Consider the following 22963-nt stretch of genomic DNA (forward strand, 5'->3'; position numbering starts at 1 on the left):
ATAATCATCACCCTACCTACTGTTTGCATGTTTCTTGATATTTTTCACATGGAAGTTGGGATATAAATGCTAAAAATCATCAGTATCAGGAAATGGAAATCTCATGGCAGATCATTGTTTCAAGTAGTTGGAAAGCAGCACTGCTGGGTGTTTGACTTGTGCTGATTTTCTTTACCTGTTATATGGCAAAAGTCTTGCTTATATCCACAGGGTTCGGTTGTTACTTCAAACCTCTCCTGCCTTGTGGTGATCCTCGTGTGTTTCCTCTACATTAAGCTGCCTCCAGGGCAGTGAGAAAAGAGGAAACCTTTCCTGCCTAGGTGCTGCTTGAACAGACCTTCCCACCACCTCTCTTGTATTAAGGATGTGTTGAAAGCCACGTCTCTTACCTTTATCATGCACTGGGACTACTAGAGGAAAAACTCAGTTTCATCTCCCCTTTAGGTATTCAGCTTTTCTCTTGCAAGCTGGTTGGCCTGTGCAAAACCAGTTCCCTTTTTGCATGGACATCCTAACCCGACAAGGATGTGCCAGTAAATGTCCTGACCTGACTTGAGCTGCTAGCCCAAGGCAAGGAAATCGTGTTGCAAAATTATCACTGCTGCTTTTCTGCCCACCCTGCTGATGGGGAGGACAATGAATGATATTGTTATAATGATATATTAAAAAAAAGAGTTGAAACCAGCTGCAAATGAAGGCAATTTTCTTTCTGTTGCTAATCGGATGGCAGCCAGCAATGTGTGTTTCTGAGACAGAAGGGAGGGAGAGCAAGGGAGCAAACATGCATGGGAACTGGCTCGTCAGGTCTGCTCACTTGTACTTAAAGAATGCCGAATTCAGGAGAGGAATCAAACATGGCTGCATCCTTCCTAACAGCTGGCGATGGCTAGCATCTGTTTTGCCAGGGAGTTGGCAGATTTTGCTTGCTGTGTTCCTATTGTAAAGCACTCATCCATGCCTTCAGTTCTGGCGTTCACACTTCACGCAAGAAGTCCTGCCTCTGAGCTGTAATCAGAAAGGAGGAAGGGCTCTGGAGAAGCAGGGCAGTTGTTGCAGCGGAGGAGTCAGCGCATGGAAACTGCAGGGTTTAATAGCTGGGGTGCTGGAAAGCGGATCTGTCTTCGGGAAACCTTTCTGCTTTTAGGACTAGATCCAAATCCTGGGAAGCTCACCCTGCTGGGTTAGGCAGGACCATTTCCTTAAGAGAGTAGCAAGGAGCAGGATCTGCTGGAGTAAGGAGTGATGTGATGGGGGCAGTTGGAACTCCTACCCAGGAGCTTGAACTCCGAAGTTTCTGGTCCCCAGTTCTGCTTTCAGAATTAGCTGGCTCAACACTTCTGTGCCTCTCACCTGTTTTGCCTGGCTTCACTGAGGGCAGTGGAGCTGCTCTATAAGCTGAAGTGGAAAATCCAATGACTCTTTCATGCTTCAGCTTCCTGACACATTCCAATAAAGCGGCCTTACCCCTCTCCTCCCACTCAAATAACATAATGCTATTTATTTAAAAATCCCATCAAGCAGAAGACATAATTCAAAAGCTCTGATTTAGGAAAATTGCTTGTTTGTTAATCATTTCCTTTTTCCTGATTCAGAGCTTGCTTGCTCATAAAATATTGATTTATTGGGCAGGCAAGGATGCTCTTGGCAATGAAGATGAAAAGCAGAAGTGCTGATAAAAATACATAGGCTTTTTATGTTTTTCTAAAAGCTAAGCTTAGAAAAGGTAGCTTAGAAACAGAGACAGGCAGGAACTACCAGGGGTATAGGTGGAGTCAAAACAAAGTGAAACAAAAAGAGCACGGGAGAAAAAAGTGTGCGATAGAGGGAATAAAGAGAGGATGGAGAAGGTGGAAAAATCAAAACGGACAAGAAACCATCGAGCTGCAGAGATGTCTGGGGGAAAGCAATGCATGTGAAATAAACAGCAAAAGTTAGGAGCGCTAAAAAGTGGGAGAACAAGAACATATGGAAGTAATGAGGGACCCTGAACAAAGATATGAAACCAAAAAGAGTAAACTGGGGCACCTTATCTCCCTCTCCCCCTTTTCATAATGCAAGAATTAGCACAGGCGACATGGGGAAAAAGCCTGCTTGAGACTGGCAAAAGGGAAAAACCTACCTCTGCACGTGAGCAGATGAAGGCCATTTTTGCTATGCATCTCTGAAGTGACATGTTTTTTCGAAGCAGCGGCCGTATCCGAATGCAGAGCAGCCCAAAGAGCAGAAAGAAGGGCGTGTTTGGGATGAATTGTGGTGCTTTGAGGCAAGTTGTCCCACAGCTTGGCAGGGTCATGGGACATCTGAGTGGCTCACCCCAGAGCTTTAGGAATTTCACTGCTTTGTGTGTGGTGGAGGCGTGAGCATTCAGTTATGGAGCCAGCACGGTGGGGTGAGGCCTATATTTTAAAATTTGGACTGGGAGGAGGAAGGTGAGGGAGAGACTCAGTTAAAGTTCAGACGTGGAGATGTGGGGATAAGGAATCCAAGAAAGGAACCGCTGTGAGTCTTCTGTGGAGGCTGTAATGGTAAAAGGCCACACAGACATGGACATGGTGACCTTATAGTAGCTTGGTGGAGAATGCTGCTGGGGAGATCGCAGGCCTGGCATGAGTCACTCCTGTCTCAAAGTGAAAGAAATGCTTTCATTTTCAGCATCACTAGTCTGCCTGCAGGCTTTTTCTAGTAAGTATTTGCATGGGACATCCAGCCCAAGAAAAGATCTTTTGTGTATGGGGAGTGCATGGCTTAGCAGGGTTGTCTTCCTTTTCTGGCCTTCATGTGCATGCTCCTGTAGTGACTGCCCCCCAGTGCAGTATGGGAGACACAAGTACTCGTATGTCTTCTAAGTATTGCTGTAAAGCTTCATGCATTTTTCTTTGTTTGTTTCATACCAGTGAAGCCGTTCCAGAAGAGACCCTGAGGAGGGCCAAACAGCTCGGCTTCTCGGACAAGCAAGTTGGGAAGTGCCTGGGGCTGACTGAACTGCAGTGCCGGCAGCTGAGACTGAGGAAGAACATAGCTCCCTGGGTGAAAAAGGTACCGGGAGAAACCTCACTCTTTGGGGTGAGGGCTTCTAAGGGGGCAAGGAGCAGGAGGCTTCTCTGCCCTTAGACACAGTCGAGGTAAACAAAGTGAAAACCTAGGCTCTGTTGTCATCAACGGGAGTTTTGACATTGACATTAGAGAAGAGCAAATTTCACCCATCTAGCTGTTACCTCTGCACTGCACGCCTTAACATAGTGCCATCCATCTATAGATTGAACATCCCCAAAGAGATACAACCTATTTTTCATTTTCTTTGTGGCTGAGGTGGAAACACAGCTACCTGGCTTCAGAAAAAGGCTGAGAAGACTGATACTGGCCCACCGTGGGGTGACAATGTAAGGTGTAATATGTCTTTTGTCTTGGTAGTAACTTTTTACAGGGTAGCACTTTATTTGAAGCGCCCTATTGTTTATGGGTTCATTTGCTATTCATTGTAATAGTACCGAGTGTAATGAGCTCATCTAGTATTCATGGCAGTGTCACAAATGCTTTGCTAGGTGTTCTGTCGCTGCATTTAAGGTACGGTGGTATTAAACTGCCACCAGCTGGGATTTTTGCCCTTAAAGCGGGGGGGGGAAACAAACCAAGCTACTCAATGTTTCTGAAAAAGCCCATCTGTATCCTCAGGCCCAATTCCAGATGCCAAATCTCCTTCTGTTCCCCAGCTGCTGTTTTCCTTCTTTGTCCTCACCTGGCCTGCAGGAACGTGCCTGCTCTTGCACTACGTTCCTTCTTGCACATGGCACTGCAGTGCAGGATTGATTTGTGTGCCAAGGTACCCTTAATAAGGTCATTTGACTTACGCAGCAGTTGTGGCATCAAAGCATATGTTTCTTCCTGAGCCATGAAGTACAAGTTGCAGCATTAGCAGCAGTAATGAGCAGCAGACACTTACACAGCGCTAATGACGTAAGGTCACATTCTTCATTATTCACAAGGATTTGCGCTGCCAGTGGGGATTCATGAAAGTACTCGGCAATTGGAAAGATTTTTAAGTGGTAGCATGTAAAAATTCATGTCAGGGCTGCTTTAACATTGTTCCCTGTTCAGTATGCTGTGTAGAAATGTTTCAGCTGTTCATTCAGAAAATTTGAGCAGTAGGGTGACCTAGATGGACCAGTTACTGTGTATAACATGCAGTAAGTAGTTGACACAAACAGTTTGAACAGCCTGGTAGGCAAATGATTCTTCTGGACTCTCTGGTAACTAATTACATGGGAGATTGTTGAAAACTACATATAAGGGGTGGTTGAAAATCACTCTTGCTTTGTGCACCATTTAATTACCAAAGCAAGAGGTATGTTCTAACATAACTATGGAGTACTTCCACTGCTGTCTGCTGCTCGGGGTGATCTCAGTGTTATTGTGTGTATGTTTGTGGTCAGTGTGTGAGTAAATGGAGCCAAGTGTGTAGTGTGGAGATCCAAGATGGCATAGCTAAAGAAGACAAAAGACCTGGATGAATAGAGGTCTTTGTAATTAATACTGCCAAACTATTCAGAGAATGAGGAAGGCTGAGACAAGAAGGGATTGCTAGAAAAAACTTCTGGGCTGTGAAGATGTTTTACCAAGCAGGGGCAGCGCTAAGTTTGCAGCTTAGAAAGAGATGGTAGAGCCTCTTGTTGGCTGAACTGCAAGGCCTGGGGGCAGGGCAGGCATTTGCTGCATTGCCAGCACATCACAGTTCAGGTCACTTTCTGAGGAAAGGCAAGGTGGGAAAAATAGTAAGTCAAAAATATGAAAAGAGGAGGGGGGGAGGGGGGGGGAAAGGAAACAGTACATAAGAATCTTGCACTGGACAAGTCAGAACCCCTGCTCTCCTCCCTTACAGATCGACACGCTGGCGGCAGAGTACCCTGCAGTAACTAACTACCTGTACGTCACGTACAGTGGGCAGGTAGGTGCATTTGGGAACAACACTCTCGTTGCTGTCTAGTTGGATCTCTTTCCCCTGTGCTGCAGTATTTCTGGAGATCTTGCAAAAATGCCTCAGTCTCTGTAGCAATTATTTTGAATGCTATTACATAGAATCCTCTTTCAGCAGGCCTGGTACTGTGTCTTGCCTTGTGATCCAGTGCATTTGGTGTTAATGCTCCTGTGTTGTTATGACTCTGTCTTGTAATACCTGTACTGATATCCTCTGTGCACAGGTCAGGTGCTAGGAATGCAGAACTTGTCTCACTCATCTCGTCCTAGCATTTTTTTATGAAAACTTGTAGCTCCTTGGGCTGCTCGGATAGCCAAGTCAAAGGTGCTGGGTCTCCCTTGGTTTGGGTGCAGCACCACTAGCTCCAGTGGAGTAGCACTTCATTTACACCGCAGTAAATTAGATCAGACTTGAGCCCTGAAGGATCAGGCTGTTGGATACGGGCTGAATGCCAGAAACTGTTTGTTCTGAGAAGCACGGAGTTAGGTGCTGCTGAGTGCAGGCCCTAATGACTTTTCTCCCTCCCTCCTCAGGAACACGATGTAAAATTTGATGACTGTGGAGTGATGGTGTTAGGCTGCGGACCGTATCACATAGGTAAATCTTTCTTACAACTCCTCTGTTTTCCTTGCACCCCCAAGCCTTCTTTGGATATTCCTGTGGTTCATTTGTTCCTCTTCTCATATGGTGACAAAACCCTCTGGAGCACAGTGCACAGGACATCAATTCCTAGCAGAAAGTTTGCCTTTTACACTTGCTTGGAGACTTCATTTCACGCCCTGGAAAAACAGGAGACTTTTTATTACTTGAAACTCAGGAGCATGTCACCTGGTTGTGATTTCCACAAAGTTTTAAAGAATTTTTTTAACCTTACTTTTGGCAAATGTTAAGGCATTCAGAATCTGATACCTCATATGGAAGTTTGCTGCTGCTGCACACATCTCAGATAAGTATACTGTCAGCTCATGACTACATTGTTGTACGTTATGCATTTTAATATTTTAAGTATAGGTGACTACAATAAAGATTTGGATAACTTCAGCTACTTTTGAGTAAGCAATTCTCTGTATGCAGCTTGTTTCAGTCCACTCAGATGATTATGCAGCATAAGCGTTTCCTCATGGCTATGGATATTAGGTAGACACACCATGCTGAATTCTTTATATGACTACTTTTTCTTTTCATGGATCCCTCCAAATAGCTCACTATCATTGACAAGAAAAAGATTGGTTGTTCTTCAAAAATATTTTTGCTCTGCATCTCGCAAGTAATGGTGATGGGTTTTGAAAGCTGAAACACAAACTGCATCCATTTGTTTTGCTTGGACGGATGGGCCACGTGGTGTGCTCCTGGTGCTGTTGGTAGGATGTGTCTTTTTTAACTCAGTTTCCAGTGTGAATGTTGAGATGAGTGAAATCAGGAGGAACGCTCCAAGATTGCACTTATTTTGTTGTGAATGCTTCTGCCAGTCAACAGGCTGTGTACGATGGCTGCAAAATGTGAACACGAAAAGGATGGCGGTATTGTTTAGTAACTTGATCGAATTTATGCAAATGCATTTTGTGCTGTTCGCCTAAAACTTGTAATTGTTTAGATCAAGCATTCACATCTGATACTGGTCTTATCTGCTCTGTAGCTGATTAGATCAGGACTTTGAAAGAAGATCAGATCAATCTTTGAAAGAGATTGCAACTAAATAAAGCCTGCTAATTGGGGAAACCATTACTTAACACCTCTAAAAGATTTTTTTCTAGGTGCTCTAGTCAAGTTGATTCTTTTTCTTTGTTATCCTCTGAAGGCAAGTGAGCAGCATGCTTGGGTTTGCTCTGCACCTTCTGAATTACAACCATAATTGAGTGGGATCAGCTGAGTGTTAGCTGTGGATTGCTTGCCCCTCACTTCCTGCCAGGAGGGTATCTCCTGTCCTCTGCAGGGAACAACCTGATCAAGCTTTGTCTGTGTCAAAGGCAGGCCTGAAAAGAGTACAAATAAGCAATTGCACTGAGCCCCTTGACCAGCAGAATGCTGTTAATTGTATGGTGTACTCAAACATAACGCAATTGAAACCTGAAAGTGAGTTCAAAACCAGGCCTGTACTGTAGTAATTACCTTCTATGGAGCAGCGTCTCGTTATGTTACACGAGACATTACAAGCATTACTAATGATTTGCTGTCTTCACTTTTCCCACGGCTTGGATATGACCCTTACTTGATGCAGCTGGATTTGACCTCTGCATGTTCAGCTGTTTTCCCAGGTAGTATCCAAGGCAGTCTGCTGGGGACTGCAGGTTACCATCATGACCTATATTTGAGGTTTCTTATGTATAAGAATGCCTGCATAATTGAGGTAGAATAAAAAAGGTGAACGGTGACCTTTCTGGGAAACATCCTGTTTCAAAATTGATTTCCCTGTCTTTTCTGTGGGGTTTTAGCTGAGGCCCAGGCATGTTTTGAGATCCCCGTTTGACAGAAGCAGGGAAATAAATAGTGTGCTTGTCAGTGAGTGACCTGTGCCAGCCATATGTTTGTAACTAGGTGTTGTGGAGGCAGCAATTAAGCACAGCTTGAATTTCCAATGCATCTTGTCACACAAATATATATATATATAAAAATATTGTATCAGTGGTTAACGATCATGTAATGACTGTGAACATATCACGATGAGGTCAAGGTTTTCTTGTAGACCGTTAGCATAACCATTTAATGATGTTCTTTAGTATGCATCATTCTCTGTTTATGGTACCTCTCTTGGATGTTTGTGTGCAGAAATTTATAGGATGGTGGCTGTTACCTCATGTCTAGACTCTGGCACTGCCTGAAGCCTGCAGCATTGCCAAAAGTTGTGTAGAGCAGGGCACTTACAGAGTGCCAGTTGACTCCCTCTTTCTGCCTTTCCTTTGGAGGCAGGCACAGTGCTTACTCGGAGTTCAGAACAGTTAGGATGTGCCTGCCCCAGTGATGCCACAGTTGCTGAGGCCTTTAAACCAAGGTAAAAGGATTGCAGAGTGGCTTCAAAAGTTCATCCATCAATTTGCCTTACCTAGAGTCAGTGCTTGGGAAAGTCAAACCTTGTAATTTCTCTGCTTGGTTAACCACACTCTGCTTTTCTAAGAGGCAAAAACCACTCCAGTCTTCTGTTTTTAAAATAGCATCTATAAAAATACTTCGTGTTTCCTGGAGTAAACAGCGCTGCCTTGTAATGTGCACTCATTTTGGTCACCTCTAGGTTCTGCCTCTTGAGTCCTTCTCAAAGTGTGTCGGCTGAGAGGCAGCAAGAGCTGGAGAAGCTGAGCCAGCTTACCTGATGCTCTTGGAAGACCATGTTTGGGGATGATTAGTTTCCATGGGAGGACAATTGGATTTCTTGCTCTGAGCTGACAGGAGGCACTGTTGGCTTTTTTTCCTCTTTTTTTTTTTTCAGCGTGAATGCTGAGAACGTCTGTTTGTTTTCTTCTATGCATCTATCCTTCCCTTGCCCACTTTTCTGTCTCCTGGCAGGCAGCAGCGTGGAGTTTGATTGGTGTGCTGTCTCCAGCATCCGCACACTGCGTCAGCTTGGCAACAAGACCGTCGTGGTGAATTGCAACCCGGAGACGGTGAGCACGGATTTTGATGAGTGTGACAGACTGTACTTTGAGGAGCTGTCATTGGAAAGGATCCTGGACATCTACCAATATGAGGTAAAGAAAAGCAGAAGCAGCAACAAAAAGCCACGACGTGGCCCAAATTTTTCAAAATTAATGTCACCAGCTTGCTTTGGCGGAGCAGCTGTAGGCAAGGAGGGGAGAGCTTGCTAGCTAAAGCTGTTTGGTTTGGATCCCAGTGTTGCATTTTACACATCGTTGATGTTCCTAGCAGACTGCTCAATAATGAATGCCAAATAAATATTAAATTATTTTGCAAGATGCCATATTGTGCAATATTTACAAGCAGATTTAATTTGCTGCACAGTCATTTATCGCACAAATTGTTCTGCCCTTGCAGTGCTGAGCTTTAGCACTTAAGCATATCCTTGACTTTAAGCACAAGTGCTCCCCCTGAAGCAAACAGAACAACACTTCTGCGTGCTCAGGAGCTTGTAGTCTTGGGCCTTACAGTACAGTGGCAGTGTGGTGAACATCATCGGCGTGCAGGCAGGCCAGAAGGGCAACTGAATCACCATCAAGCTGAAAGATGGGCTGGCTCCTGATCCAGATATTGCCCTTGTCTGCTGGGAGTTTTCAAGTGCTCAGAGCTGCCAATACTAAGAGACAGAGATGAGTCCCAGGGAGATTTGATGATGGGAGGGTACGTGGTGAAAACAGGTGGTTCCACTATGGAAAATTTGTATTTCTAGCTGGTAACACACTCATCTTAGATTTTATCACTGAAGTTTTCAGAGGTGCTTACAGGAACTTTAATCTTCCTTGAAATTCAGTGCGAGTTGTAACTTGCTGAAGTGACTTTGAGGAGCCCAGGTCATATTAGGCTTGTGATTTTTCTTGTCTCTTCCAGTACATGCCAATTTGAGCTCAGCCCTTTTGTGAATGGGAGGTAGTTCTCAAAAAGGTTTTATAACCTGGCTACATTTTGATCATTCCCAAATATAGGACCAAGAAAAGCTCATCACAAGTCAAGTCCCAGTCCCTAGGCTCTGTTCTTAAGCCATTTGCAAAATACTTTAGGGGGACCATTTTTAGATTGCATCTTCATACTTTCTTTTTTCCATGTTGTTGTACCTCTTCTTTAAATTTTCATAAAGACAGATGCAGTTACTGCAAAGTGTTGATTTAGGGTGGGTTAAAAGACTCTAGTGGCTTGCTGGAGTCTTAAAGGCTAATTTTTGAATGCTTTAGGAGTATCCCCAAGGCCCAGCTCTATAATCATTGAACTCTTGTTTATTTAACCAAAACTGAACTTCTGAACTTGGGGCATGGAGCAAATTGGTGTGACAGTTTGTCAGAGAAATAACAGTGATGAAACACAGCATCTAATTACTGCAGGATCAAAAGAGAAGGTAGGCATAGGTGATGAGGAGCAACTACTCATTTAAACACACAGTGCTGGCAATTAGCAAGTTGGGTAAGAAAAATATGTGAAAAGAATAATGCACGCATATTGAAGCTTGCAGCATCCTGCTTGTTGCAGCAGGATTTGGTGAGTTGGAAGTCACGTTTCTCAGTCTGTAGACTGACCTTGCTTATGCTGGGATGTGCTGTGGATCTCCAGGTCTAATAGCAGCATGCTGTGCTACCTGGAACTGAAGGGGTTTGCTCTGGAGACATTAAACCTGTTAGGGTCTGAGTCTAAATGTCCAAAGTTAGGGTGTACTGTCTAGTAAATCCCAAGAAGAAGAATAAGTACTTAACTGTTTTAGAGCACTTCTTAAGTAGTGGCCACAGGGAATGGCATCATTATGCCTGATTTGCAAGTGAGGAAACTGAATCTCTGAGGAGGGGAGAGACTGCACAGAGTCTGCCAAAGGATGTGGGCAGACCTGGGGACAGACTCCAGACCTCCAGCAAAGTATAGACTAAAATACACTATTTGCTGTGTCATTTTTTAAAAACGAGTGAGCCAATTGCTAATGCCCTGTTAACAGAGTATTTCCTCAGGCAAGTGCAGCTGGAAGTTGGTCCCTACGGAAACAACCAAGTTAAAAACTTAGGATTTGATTCTGAGATCCCTCAAAGATCCTGCAAATAACCTCCTTCCTATCCCAGTTTAGTATGGAACACATGAATGGAACACTGCCAGGGTTTCAGTCCAGGCTTTTAAACTTTGCTGCTAATTAGCTTCCTCTAGTTTTTCAGTGTACAATAAGTAGTGTCAGTGGGACAAATACTCTAAAAGTCCTGGAGCGTGGGTGCACCCTAGGTAGAACCACCAGCAAACAAAGGACAAAGCCCTCGTCCCCTAGTAGGGGTGATGCGTCAACTCTCTAAGCGCTGTTAGGATTAACATCAAAGCTTGGGCAACTACTCCCAGTTTTCTAATTAGACAAATTAGGCTACGTTGAGAGGTGGGTTGACTAATGAGATGATGGGGACCCCAACCTGCCTTCCAAATACTGCTCGTAGCTTGGCATGGTGCTGTCCCAGGGACGTCCTCAGCTGCTGCTCCTCTTTCTGTCCCTTGTGTCCTCACATCTCCCTCGCTAGTTGACATCCACAGCTGCTCTGACACACCAGAGACTGAGCTCTGCAGACAGAGCTGTGCTTTGGAGGGAAGTTTAATTTACTGGGAACATGCAAAGTTAGGTGGTAGTCTGTGAGGACAAGAATTAAAAAAATATAAGATTAAAAAAAATTCCTTCCCTCAGATTTATTGGCTCTTTGTTTCCAGAGAAGATGTTCCCTTTTTATTTTAATATCTCTCTGCTTGAGGGCCTCTTCTGGTTCTTTTTCAGTTTCTAGGATCATTCTGAAACAATTCATAAAACTAAAGGAGGCTCTTAGGTACAATTTTAATGGTCTAATTTGTTTTCAAACTCAGGGAAAAAGAAAACCCAACTCTATTACTAATGACGTAAAAGCAAGGTAGTAATAAAAAGAGTGATTTTTATAATAAAGGGGAAAATAATTCTCCCCAGACTTCTTTCACTAGATTATGTACAGTGTATATTTTAAAGCTTTCTGTTGGCAAGGATGTTATTCATTTTCTTTATAATTAAAATATGGCTGATGACAAAGTGATATGCGGTTGAGTCCGTTTTCAGTCTGCCCACGTTCCTCAGCAGCGCAGACCTGTTCCCTGCCTGGGCAACGGGCTGCTCCTTGGGCAAAGGCATTCTTTGGGAAAGAAAAGCAGAATTTTGAAGGAAAAAATATGCAGCAGCTGGGTCTCAATTTATGGGTCTTTTTGAGTAAAAATGAGCACCTGATTCTTTGCTATCTGCTTGAGAAGCCATCTCCTCTGTCTCTTTGGAGACCCCGATGCCATCCCAGCTTGGACGTGGGCAGCGTTTTGATTTTAGGGGTTCAGTGGCTGGAATTGTTTTAAAGGAAGAAATAAGCAGCAGCTGAAGAGAGGCTGTTAGCTGGGACATTTGTGGCTGAAATATGTTTGGGATACATTGTGATGATGGTTGACCTTGGCATCAAAGCTAGTTTGGGTCGTTGGCAAACCAGAATGGTTCCAAGCTGCAAGAAGGGGTTTACTTATTTGTTGTCTGGTTCTCCTCCATCTGGGATGCTAAGTAGTCCAGAGACTGGAGATAAGTTCTGTATTTTGGATGGCTCTGGAAGCTTGAGGGGGTTTTAGACCCAGTAATGAACGGATTTTTCTTCAGAGCTGGAGAAGGAGAGCTCTGATGCCACGGGAAAGCCCCAAGTGAGCACCAAACAGCTTCTGTCCCTGCCCCACCCTCTGCTAACGAGGTGTTTTTCCCTCCCAGTCCTAAGCTCTTTCAGATGGCTGCTGTTGGCTAGCAGCTGCACGTCATCCCAGAAAGGAATGCACGGAGAGTAGGAAAAAACATCAGCACCATCACTGTATATTATTAGCATGCGAGGCAAATGAGTAATCTTGTAGACCTTGGGATAATAAGTGCTGTTTAAATGCCAGGCTTTTTTAGTGGATTCTTATTATGGTAGGAAATTATCCACATTAAAGTTAAGCAGGGTTTGTTCTATCATTTATCATCTGTTTTTTTCTGAGTCACTTCTAGTCCATCCTGCTCGCGGCTCACAGATCTTCCACTCTAAATCCCTTTCAATCCCTCATTAAGAAGTTCCTCTTCCAGGAAGGCCAGTGGGGTTAACCTTCTTCAGGAAAAACACACTTGTTAATTAAAAGAACATTGATACTCTAAAGGATAGAGCCAAACCGTGGATCACTGCGCATTGGATGTTGATTTATGCTTCTCATTTGCTAGAGGTGGTTGAAACTGTGTAAAACATATTTGGTTCAAAGGAGCCCATCGCTACAGCTGTACTGCAGGCCGGATTCTCCTTTGGGCAAAGTTTCACCAGCTTTAATTTGGAATTAAAGTGCCCATTATTTAATTACCCTGAATTATTAAATGATATAAATGTAATTCACATCCTTATAATCGTTGCAGGTTCTCCAAAGCCTGTTATTTTTACCGCTGAAAATTTCCCCACCAAACTCTACTGTACTTGAAAGCCTTCAGGGGTTTATGTAAGGAAAAGAGGAAAAAAAAAAAAGCCACATTTGCACCCGAAGGAGGATGTACGTTTACAAGGAAGCTCAGCTGTCTCCTTGTTATTTGACGTTTATTATTTCCTTGCTTAAAATGTTGTGGTTACCCAGCCACAAACACAAAATGTGCCTTTGAGGCTGGAGGATGCTGTGTCACCTGTCCTGACTCATCTGCTTCCGGAATTTAAGTGCTTGCAACCAACCTGCATGGCAATGAGCATGTGTGAGAGTTCGGCTGAAATATTTGTTACTGTGGAGTGTGCTACCAGCAACAAAGAGCTAGGCACAAATAATGAAGACAAATTAAAATAAAGAGCTGAATGTATCCTGACTCACCACCACGGGCTGCCTGGCGGGTTGGGCTCTGGTGAGCTAGGTCCTGCTCTGTGCAGGACAGCAAGGGGTCAGCAGTGAGGGCTCCCTAAAGCTTGCCTTCTGGGGCTAGGGGAGGGTGTTTGCTTAGCAAATAATGCTCTTGGCATGGGAGGGGGAAAAAGAAGTCTTCCAGTTGTTTTCTGTTGGCCCTCTGCTGGAGGTTACTGCCTTGCAACCCTAGTACAAAAGAGTTTTTGTAAACATCTGCTGCTCTGGCAGTCCCTGGCCATGGGAGAGGCTGCTTTCTCTGAAGAGCTGGTCTATGAGAGAAGAGGACCTAAAACATCCCGTGTGGTCATGCTATGGTGTCCAGTGGCCGCAGCAGGACTTGGCTGAAGTGAAGGTCTCCATGTCCACACATGCAGGAGGAAGGGAGGGAGACTTGCCCCCAGTGAGCAGAGCTGTGAGTTTTCTTGCAGGCTGTGATATTCTTGTAGGATGGCTCCTTTCCTCTGCAAAGTGAGAGAGCGTGTGTCAGCTCTGTGCTTATCCTCACTGGGAAAGCAGAAGACCCCAGACACGACATGAAAATAAGGTAGTAGTCTGTGGTTCTGGCAGAAATGATAGAATCTTGGTTTGATATCAAAAGGGATGTGAACGCTGCAGACTCCTTTGGTTTCCTGGGGAATTTGACCTCAAGTTACTGCTGCATGTTGATGACATCAAGGAGGATAGTGTGTTTTTAGAGAGGCTACGCTCTGAATCAGACTTTGCAATCTGGGTACCTCTGGATCAGAAAAGTTATCATCTGCCTTTACTCATAACAATCTAAAAATGAATAATCTATGCGCTGGGTCCCTAATTATAACAGTTTTTATGTTAAGCTAACTTGGGCGTGACTGTGCTTCTTTCTCTCTACCAACAGGAATGCAGTGGTTGCATTATTTCTGTAGGTGGGCAGATTCCCAATAACTTGGCAGTGCCACTGTACCAGAGTGGAGTGAAGATTCTTGGCACGAATCCTTTGCAGATTGACCGGGCAGAAGATCGCTCTATTTTCTCAGCTGTTCTGGATGAGCTGCGTGTGGCCCAGGCTCCCTGGAAGGCAGTCAGCACTCTGGTAAGTTGGGAAATGATCCGGGAAACGATAAAGTGCCGAGGTGTTGCGAGCATCTGCTGGAGGGACCAACTTACTGATACGTTTCAAGATTCTGAAGATATTTGACTTTTTTTTTGCTATCCATGTTGAAGAACTTTTTGATCCTTGCAAAATGATGCTGTAGCTCAGGTATGGGAGGGGAATGGGAACTGGAAGGGAAGTGTCTTCATATTATCCTCACACATCATGGGATATATAACCAGCAAATGTTAGCACCACTGTCAGGCTACTCTGGTTTATTCTGCTGGCCTTGAAAACTACTCAATTACATGGAGATTGCAAAGGACTAGAGACATGTCAGCACCTTTTTTTTTTTTCCCCAGTGAAGCTCTATGGACAGGGAGGTTCTGAAGAGGACAACTCTGGAACAGAGAAGCTGTGTATTCTGTTCAGCCCAGCCTGTAGTCCCCTACATCTTTCTTTATTTCAAGTGCAAATGCAGTTAGAGTGATACTATGGAATGTCTTCAAAATATGTTCTTGTTCACAGCATGTTTTCCCTCCCTGTCTTTAGAGAGATGCAGTTGAATTTGCAGGCTCTGTGAGTTACCCATGTTTGCTGAGGCCTTCCTATGTTCTGAGGTAAGGCTCAAACATCAGGGCTCGTCAAGCTGGGGGGTATGAAGTAAAAAAGCCTTTTTGAGTCAAGGGAGAGAATTGTTTTAGGGGACTTGGAATACACTGTGCTGGGTACATGCAGCATAGAGCTGCCAGTCTTAACAGGTGGAACGACTGCCTGTACCAGTAAAGGGAGCCAATGGTTCCCTTATGTCCATCAGGCACAGATCAAAGGCAGAACACAATCCTAAGAATGTTTGTTTAGCTGAACTGCCTTCTTCATGTCTGAAGACCAAAAACATGAGCCATCTGGGATACTCCTTAAGGTTCCTGAGCCTACGTGTACAATTAAGCCAGAAGATTGTTTGCCACCAGGAAAAACAGAAGGCAGTGTGCTGAGGCCATTTATTGGGGTTGACATCTGTTATCAGAAAATGACAGCATGTCTTTTGAATTCAGCTTCTTATTTGCCAAGCTTCTCTGCTTACAGGCATGTTTTATGTCCCTACACTGTGGCAGCTGTTTTTCTTTAAATAGACATTGTACAGAACTGCACATTTCCAACAGCTAGACTTTTTGAAGAAGTTACATCAGTGCTCACACAGGTTTTGAATGATCACTCTTCTCTGTGAGGAGTTTCTTCATAGCTGACTGGGCACAAAGAGGCAGTTTGCCGGGCACAATTTACAAGTGCAAATAAATTGGAGACAGGATCCTTTTCATATGAAAAGAAACATATCAAAATGAGGAGACACAATATTCATTTTCAGGGGAGCTAAAAAAATCTTTTCATTTAAAACGGGAAAAAAGAAGCATTTCATATATGTTCAACCTCAAGAAAATATCTTTTAGAAGACTGCTGATTGTGACTTTTCTATTCAGTTTCTGAAGCTTGCAGTGGAGTTGCAAAGTAAAGTTAAAAGCCAGCACTCTGATCAGGAGGACAACTTAGAAAGTGCTCCTGATGTCACTTTCTAGATTTTTAGGGCACACTCCTTTTAGCCTGTTGTTTCCATTTGTATCAAATTAAGCATAGCCCCTTTCCATGTAAGTATTTCTTAACACAGTATTTCCAAGGTATTTTGAGCATTTCAAGGTTAGGGGAATTTCAGGGAGATGAAACTGCAGAATGTCAAACTTGAAGAAATATAGAATGAAAAGCCCTTGCACAGCATATAGTCTGGCCTCTATTTGCAGAACAGCAGCAGGTCCACAGCTAGACTTCTTCATCCTTTGTACAGATATGGCCTTTAATATTTGCCAGTTGCCTTTGAAAACTAAATGCATTTCCACACCATTTATGTACCGTGTGCACCCGTTCACATCCTCAGTGGTGTGGCTGACATAGGTCCCTGGATTTAATTGGACTCTATTGATCTACATCAGCTGAAGTTGTAGTCCAATAAAGTATAAGCATGTAGGTACTTGTGGCTATTTATCTTAGGTTCAAGGGCCTGATTTCATGGGATAGGTCCTTCCTTCACTTTTCCCCACAGCCTCTGTGGGCATACCCACCAAAGCAAAGGGGAAGCTGAGTGGCAGTAGTAGAAGTGAGCAATGTTAGATCTTAAGAAATAAATTAAAAAAGATCCTGTCTTTCAAAGGGACTGAACTACTGTCAATCCATGTTCTCCCGAATCCCTGTCTGATACTACAGAGAGCTACATTTCAAAGTAGCTTGCAGACACCATGTCTGTATCTGCTGTGCCCCGCCCCTATAGTCTAAGAAGACAGCCAGCAAAGAGCAGTCAGTTGTCACCTGCATTTGTATTGTCACAACCATCACCAGTGGCCTGGCCACTGAAGAGCAGTCAGGCTGACAGTGGGCAAAGAGTCTGTTTTGTCATGAGCTCACAGCTAAGCCACGCAATATGGTGAAGGAGGCTGGGTCTTGAGCGGGGATATGTGGTTGACTAGCCACTTTCTCCAGCTTAGGGGGGAGCTTCAAAAGCTTGGGTCAGAAAGGGGATTTCCCAGCAGTGCTAAGGCTGCACAGCTCCAGTTCGTTGTGTGATTTTTCATCATGGTTCTGGAGGTCACCTGTCATCTCTGGAAGGCTGGTGGAGGTTCGTGAGGTACCAGCTCTGCCTTTCTTTCAGTCCAGAGTAGAAGGAGCAGGTAGCTTAAGCCAGGGTCTTGCTCAGCTAGCCTGTCACATAAAGGTAGCTGTGCTGGGGTGTCTAATGCTGTAATGTCTCCCTTACCATCATGAGGGAAGATGATCTGGTTTTGGTTTACCTTTTTTTTTTTTTTTTTTATGTGTCATTCTTACAGTGGGTCTGCAATGAATGTAGTATTCACCGAAGATGAAATGAATAAGTTCTTAGCAGAAGCCACAAGAGTCTCTCAGGTACTGGTATTTGCCCTGCCACTGCTTTTGCTTTTTGTGTTTGCTGTGTTTGTTCCACCCGTGCTGTGCTTTCCTTCTGTTTCTGTATTGCTTTTTCCCAACTCTCTTCCTTGCCTGGGGAGGAGCCAGGGAAATTCAAGTTTGACCCCTCCGTTCATTCCCCAAAGGGTGGATCTTGAATGCAGGAACCTTTGCAAGCTTTTGCTATGGCATTTAGCTCTCCAAATCACGTACTGAGTTTCCTTTGGTACAGAAGCAGACTGGTGCTTGCTTACTGTTAATCCAGTGGGATTACTGATCTGCAGAGTATGTAAAGCAGAAGATGAAAGGTGTCAGTTCTAAATGTTTTTAAAAGTTATTTTTGCTTTTTTAGTGTCTTTCTTTCCAGCAAGGGGAAGGTTTTGGTCTAGAACACTGAAATTTAGAAAAGAAAAAATCTGAGCAATTTCCCAAAGACCTGAGTGCTTCTAAACATAGTAAAACAGCTCAAAGCCTGAGTTTTTTTTCTATCCTTGCTATCAGTGTTAGTGTATAAGGGATGTTTGGAGAGCTGAGAGTGTGGGAGGAGGAAAAAGTGAAATGATTGAGCTCGAATGAACAATATACAGAATTTGGAGTCTGACCTTTCAACAGCCTCAGAGTTTGGCTTGGCCTTTTGGCCTGTTTTCTTGTTCCCCCCCCCACCTCTCCCCCATTTTTTATTTTTTTTTTTTGAATGATCCCTGTTCAGAAAAGTGCTGTAATGCCATAAACACTGCTCTCATGGGGAATCTTGGAGTTAAGTAGTTAGAGGAGCTCTCTGAAAACACAACTGGCTAAGGAAGCAGACACATTGCTGCTTACTCAGAGGATTTCTTAGGTGGTGGATTTCTTAAGTTTGAGCAAGAAGAAAAAAAAAACAAACGTGATTTTTAAATGTATGAGGCAAATGATGGAAGTTTAACCTTTTGGTAAGAAAAGAGCTAGTCAAATGGAGAGACGTTGCAAAGCAGTAATATCCTGAAGGATAGATTAATGTAGAAGAAAGAAGACCACTCAGTTTCATTTGCAAACAGTGGTGGAAAACAGATTTTCAGCGATGCTCAGCCACCCAAAACACTGAGCTTCTCTCTGTGCTTCGTTTGTATTTCCCCATGCACTCACAGAAACAAAGCAGACAGCAGTGCTCAGTGGGACAGAACACTTTCTGTGGGCATCTTTATGATGGTAGTGCCCACGAAAGTAACCCTTGGTCAGCTTAACTTGTCACAGCTTGATAAACTTTAATTGGGCAATGATGCTCTTCCTTGCTGAGAGGTCTGAGCCCTGGCACAGGAGGCCCCATGGGGAGCTGAAGGAGAGGAGCTGTGGGAGCGTTTTCCTGGGGAAAAGAGTGGGTGTTTGCATGGGGTCCTTGGGATGGCCAGTCCTGCTGCACAAATCAGGCATCAATGCGTGCTGCAAACACAACCAGCTGTACTTCGTGGCCATACCGTGAGGTTTTGGGTACTCTGGCCTTGATCCTGCAGAAAAGTATGCTAGATTTACATGCTAAATCTTTGCTAGTGTAGTCAGACTGCAAAGGGAAGACTTCCTTCTTCGTGCAGTATATTTGTACTGACAACAGCCTTAGTATAGTAGAAGCTAAGCAGGCAAAAAGCACAACAGAACAAAAGCACTGTATTCTGATTCTAAATTAAGGAGTTGTTTTTTTTTTTTTTTTAACTTCGTCAAGGCTTTATAGGCCGTGACTGGTTCCACTGAATTACCTGTGAGCATAGAACTGAATGTGAGCATCTGTGTGGGACACAGAGTTCATCTTTCTAGTTACAAAGCCTTATCTATTTTTGCTCCACCCAACAAAGCATCTCCAGATAAAGTGCCTGACCTGCGATGTGTTGTTTTAGCCACTTTGCAGTGATGGTGTTGTCTCATTATGGTGTTTATGTTGTCAATAACGGTCCAAACTTCTTGCAAGAGTTGAGACAGACTGGAATAGACAAGGTTGTGTGCACATATAAAATCTCCTGGTGAAAAACTGCAGCAAGACAGAAAGTTACACGACACAGGCCACTAAATTTATGAAACAACATAGGCTGTGGCATTGTCCTTGCCTGTGAATTTACCCTTGCACTGATAAATGTAAGGAATTGTGTCTTGTAACTTTTGGAGTTGCTTTATATTTCTTCACGAGGAGCCTTTTGAGCATGCATAGGCTGTCATTTATTCCATTTTATTCTCTAATAAATAACAGACAGTTAATAGTGGATGGGACAGATAAAATGTTGAGACATAAAGCTGGCCTGGAAGAACGTGAATTAGATTTTTAACCATCTACTGGAGTGAGTGCCTGGGAGAAGAAGAAAGCATTGGAGAAGTGTGTGCTGGCATCCCAGAGACAGGCAGAAGGAAGAGGAAGGAAAACTGTGTATACCAGGGAATGTGTTGAAACTCAAGGACAGGTCATTCCTGGCCAGCTATAATTAGTAGCAACTTCTCCCTGGGAGACTTAAGAAACCGGGCAGATAAATGAGAAAGGAGTAGATAGGTTGACTAAAATATGTGGCTTAACTGAAATAACAAAAGGCAAGTGAGGTGCCTGTGAGGCTCGCAGACAAACTGAAGATCTTAGAGGTAAGGAACATCTTTGGGAGACAAGATCAGAGGTCCCTGGATCCATGCAAGTGTTCCACTGTCTTCCTTCTGTCATGGTCTCACCTAAAAGCTCTTTGCATTTTTCCCCAAATATTCACTGTCATGGTGACACTTTATGGAGTGCTTCAGTGGCTTTGGGGAAATCATGCGAAGTTTCCCCCTATTATTTCCTTGGCAAAGTTCGCTGATCTTTGGAAATAAGGATATTAATAGATTGGCCTTGTGAGATTCTGCTTCCAAAGGTTTTGCAGTGATGAATAGTGAGCACTTGGATGATCCACAAATACTCTCAACTAAAAGCTTGCTTCTTTTGGTTTGTCGTCATGACAGGATCACCCTGTGGTACTCACTAAATTTATTGAAGATGCCCGTGAGGTGGAAATGGATGCTGTAGCCAAGGCAGGAAGAGTAAGAACTTTTGCTTTTCATTAATATTAAACTTTTATTTTTTTTAAAAGATCAACAATTTGCAAAAATATGTGGGTTTTAATGATTTATTTTATACAGCCATGGATTTGTGCCTAGAAGAGAAGAGAAACAAGAAAAGATGAATTCCTCTGAGGTCCAAAAACATTATGCTTGAAAAGCTCAGCCTACCTTATCGTATACACCTAAATAATTGTTTTAAACATTGCTTAACCACATGCCTGAATCCTTTAGGATATAACTTCTATTGGATTCACAAATCACTGGCTTCACAAATGACTTGTATCAGAATTGTCAGCATGTTTTACAGTATTACCACAGTTTTATTACTACAGCTTCACCTTGCATGTCGTTACTAATCAAATACAGTTTTCCCAAAAACAACCTCACAAACTTGTCATTTAACAGAAATACTGTTTTCAATATTCATTTTTAACCAAGAGACAGGATCATTGTCTTTTTTGGATATCAAGGTAGTGCACCTTGATGCAAGTCATTTAGCTTAAAACCTTAGGGCCTGAGTTTCCCCTGCTTGGTTTTTCTCCGCAATTAAAACCGCATGAAAGAGTAAGCAAATGTTTACAAATGATGGGGAATGACAACTTGTTTGTGTTTGTGGCAAGGAGAACTTAAAGAGCTGGTTTAAAGCCTAATGAGGCCTTGCCTTCTGAGTCAGCAGTGTTAGAGGGGGTCATAGGATCTCCAGACTGTGGTAGCTTCTATCATTTTCAGTTTGCTTAACCACAGTATGAAAGACACTAACATGATCCTCTTTTTCTTATGCCCTGTGTCTGCTGTAGGCCTGTTCTTCCCAAAATCTTGGGAGATTCCATTTTTGACCCATCTCTTTTGACTTTTGGATAGAGCTCTATTCAGGAGACTGCTGCTCTGTACACAGCAGAGGGTTTGGACTTGGGGGCACAGTTCACGAGAGTGTGTGAGGGGACTAATTACTGTATCATTATTGTATGCAGGTTATCTCGCATGCTGTTTCAGAGCATGTGGAGGATGCAGGTGTTCACTCTGGAGATGCCACTCTCATGTTACCCACACAGACGATTAGCCAGGGAGCCTTGGAGAAGGTAGGTTTTACTCTTGCACTGAAAAGAAAAGGAAAATAAGAGTTTGAATCACCTTTCTCCTTGCTTGGGAGAACTTAAAAAAGGAATTCAGGAGAAATCAAATCAACAATGCTTTTTAAATGTCAATATGATTTCTGCAAACATATGATTTAAGTGTGTACCCTGTGAATGGCTCTACTGTACATACTGCACTGTACTGATCAACTGAAATGTACCCCATTAAATTTAGGAGTAGAGGTACATGCGTTTAGATTTTTTTTTTCATCCTTTTTAGAACAAACTTTCATAGCAGTGGAGGAGTGTCTAATTGATGAGTATGCTGTGGTCCACTTCTCCTAGTCTTTAAGTGATTAGGTCAGATGCATGAGTTTATAACTGCCTGTCTTTTCTGGAAGGGATTTTGGAATGAATGAACCTCACCTAATTTTGACTTGTTCCTCTTTGAAGAATAAACCTGGTAATACAGAGTTAGCTGTCAACATGCATTTTCGAAACAAAATGTGCAGTCCTCCGTGACGTCATCCTGCCTGTGTTCGAACTCTATTTATGAAAATATTCAAGGCCTTGCTTCTTCTGGAAGCCATCTTCTGGAGCCAAGCTATTCAAACACTTGTACTGAAATGGTGTGATTTCTTGACAACTTGGAAAATATGGCCATAGCGTTTTCTCCCAATTTGTTCCAGAGTATTTCTGCTGACACACCTTCCACTTATCTCTGATAGGACAGGCTTGTTGGTGGAAGACTCTTGGGGTGCCTGTAATAGCAAGTAGTCATTATTTCACAAAGAGAGTTATACAGGCTCCAGTGTGCAATGTAGGAATTACAACAGACAGGACAGGCTTTTATTCTGTCTTTCTCTCCCCTTCTCACATGCACATGAAGCTGTGTTTTTACTTCTGCCCTCAAATGGAGCCCCAGGCTCTGGATTACCAGACAGATTTGACACTGTTTGCTTCTGAAAGATAATGCTCTTGCCAAAATGAGGGTATAGTGAAAAGCTATGCTATAGCAGAGAGATGGGATTTAAAGAAATACACGTGAGGTCATTTATTGACGTGTGGCTGCTTTGTAGGGTTTTATTTCATATATAATAACCACACACATACTGTTTTTTGTAGGTAAAAGCTGCTACAAAGAAGATTGCAAATGCATTTGCCATTTCTGGTCCGTTCAACATTCAGTTCTTGGTGCGAGGCAATGATGTACTGGTAAGAGCTCTTGTGACTGTCGAAGGAAATCAGACTCTGCTCTGGATAGCTCGGTGCGTGGTTCCTGTAGTCCCTGTCACGGAAGCTCTGTGGCAGTCCCAGCTGTGGGTTTCTAAC

General features: G+C 43.4%; 1 protein-coding gene across 1 annotated transcript in view; it reads left to right on the top strand.

Moving 5' to 3' along the window:
* Positions 1 to 22963, top strand: part of CPS1 (carbamoyl-phosphate synthase 1) — a 91452-nt gene that overhangs the window by 53373 nt on the left and 15116 nt on the right. The window contains exons 22-31 of the mRNA XM_035571114.1: positions 2895 to 3036; positions 4877 to 4942; positions 5506 to 5569; positions 8471 to 8652; positions 14355 to 14549; positions 15102 to 15169; positions 17420 to 17495; positions 20460 to 20537; positions 21530 to 21637; positions 22757 to 22846. Of these exons, the coding sequence (XP_035427007.1) occupies positions 2895 to 3036; positions 4877 to 4942; positions 5506 to 5569; positions 8471 to 8652; positions 14355 to 14549; positions 15102 to 15169; positions 17420 to 17495; positions 20460 to 20537; positions 21530 to 21637; positions 22757 to 22846 (1069 nt within the window). The remainder of the gene's footprint in view (positions 1 to 2894; positions 3037 to 4876; positions 4943 to 5505; positions 5570 to 8470; positions 8653 to 14354; positions 14550 to 15101; positions 15170 to 17419; positions 17496 to 20459; positions 20538 to 21529; positions 21638 to 22756; positions 22847 to 22963) is intronic.

The sequence above is a fragment of the Cygnus atratus genome, chromosome 6, assembly GCF_013377495.2.
Source record: "Cygnus atratus isolate AKBS03 ecotype Queensland, Australia chromosome 6, CAtr_DNAZoo_HiC_assembly, whole genome shotgun sequence".
Taxonomy (NCBI): domain Eukaryota; kingdom Metazoa; phylum Chordata; class Aves; order Anseriformes; family Anatidae; genus Cygnus; species Cygnus atratus.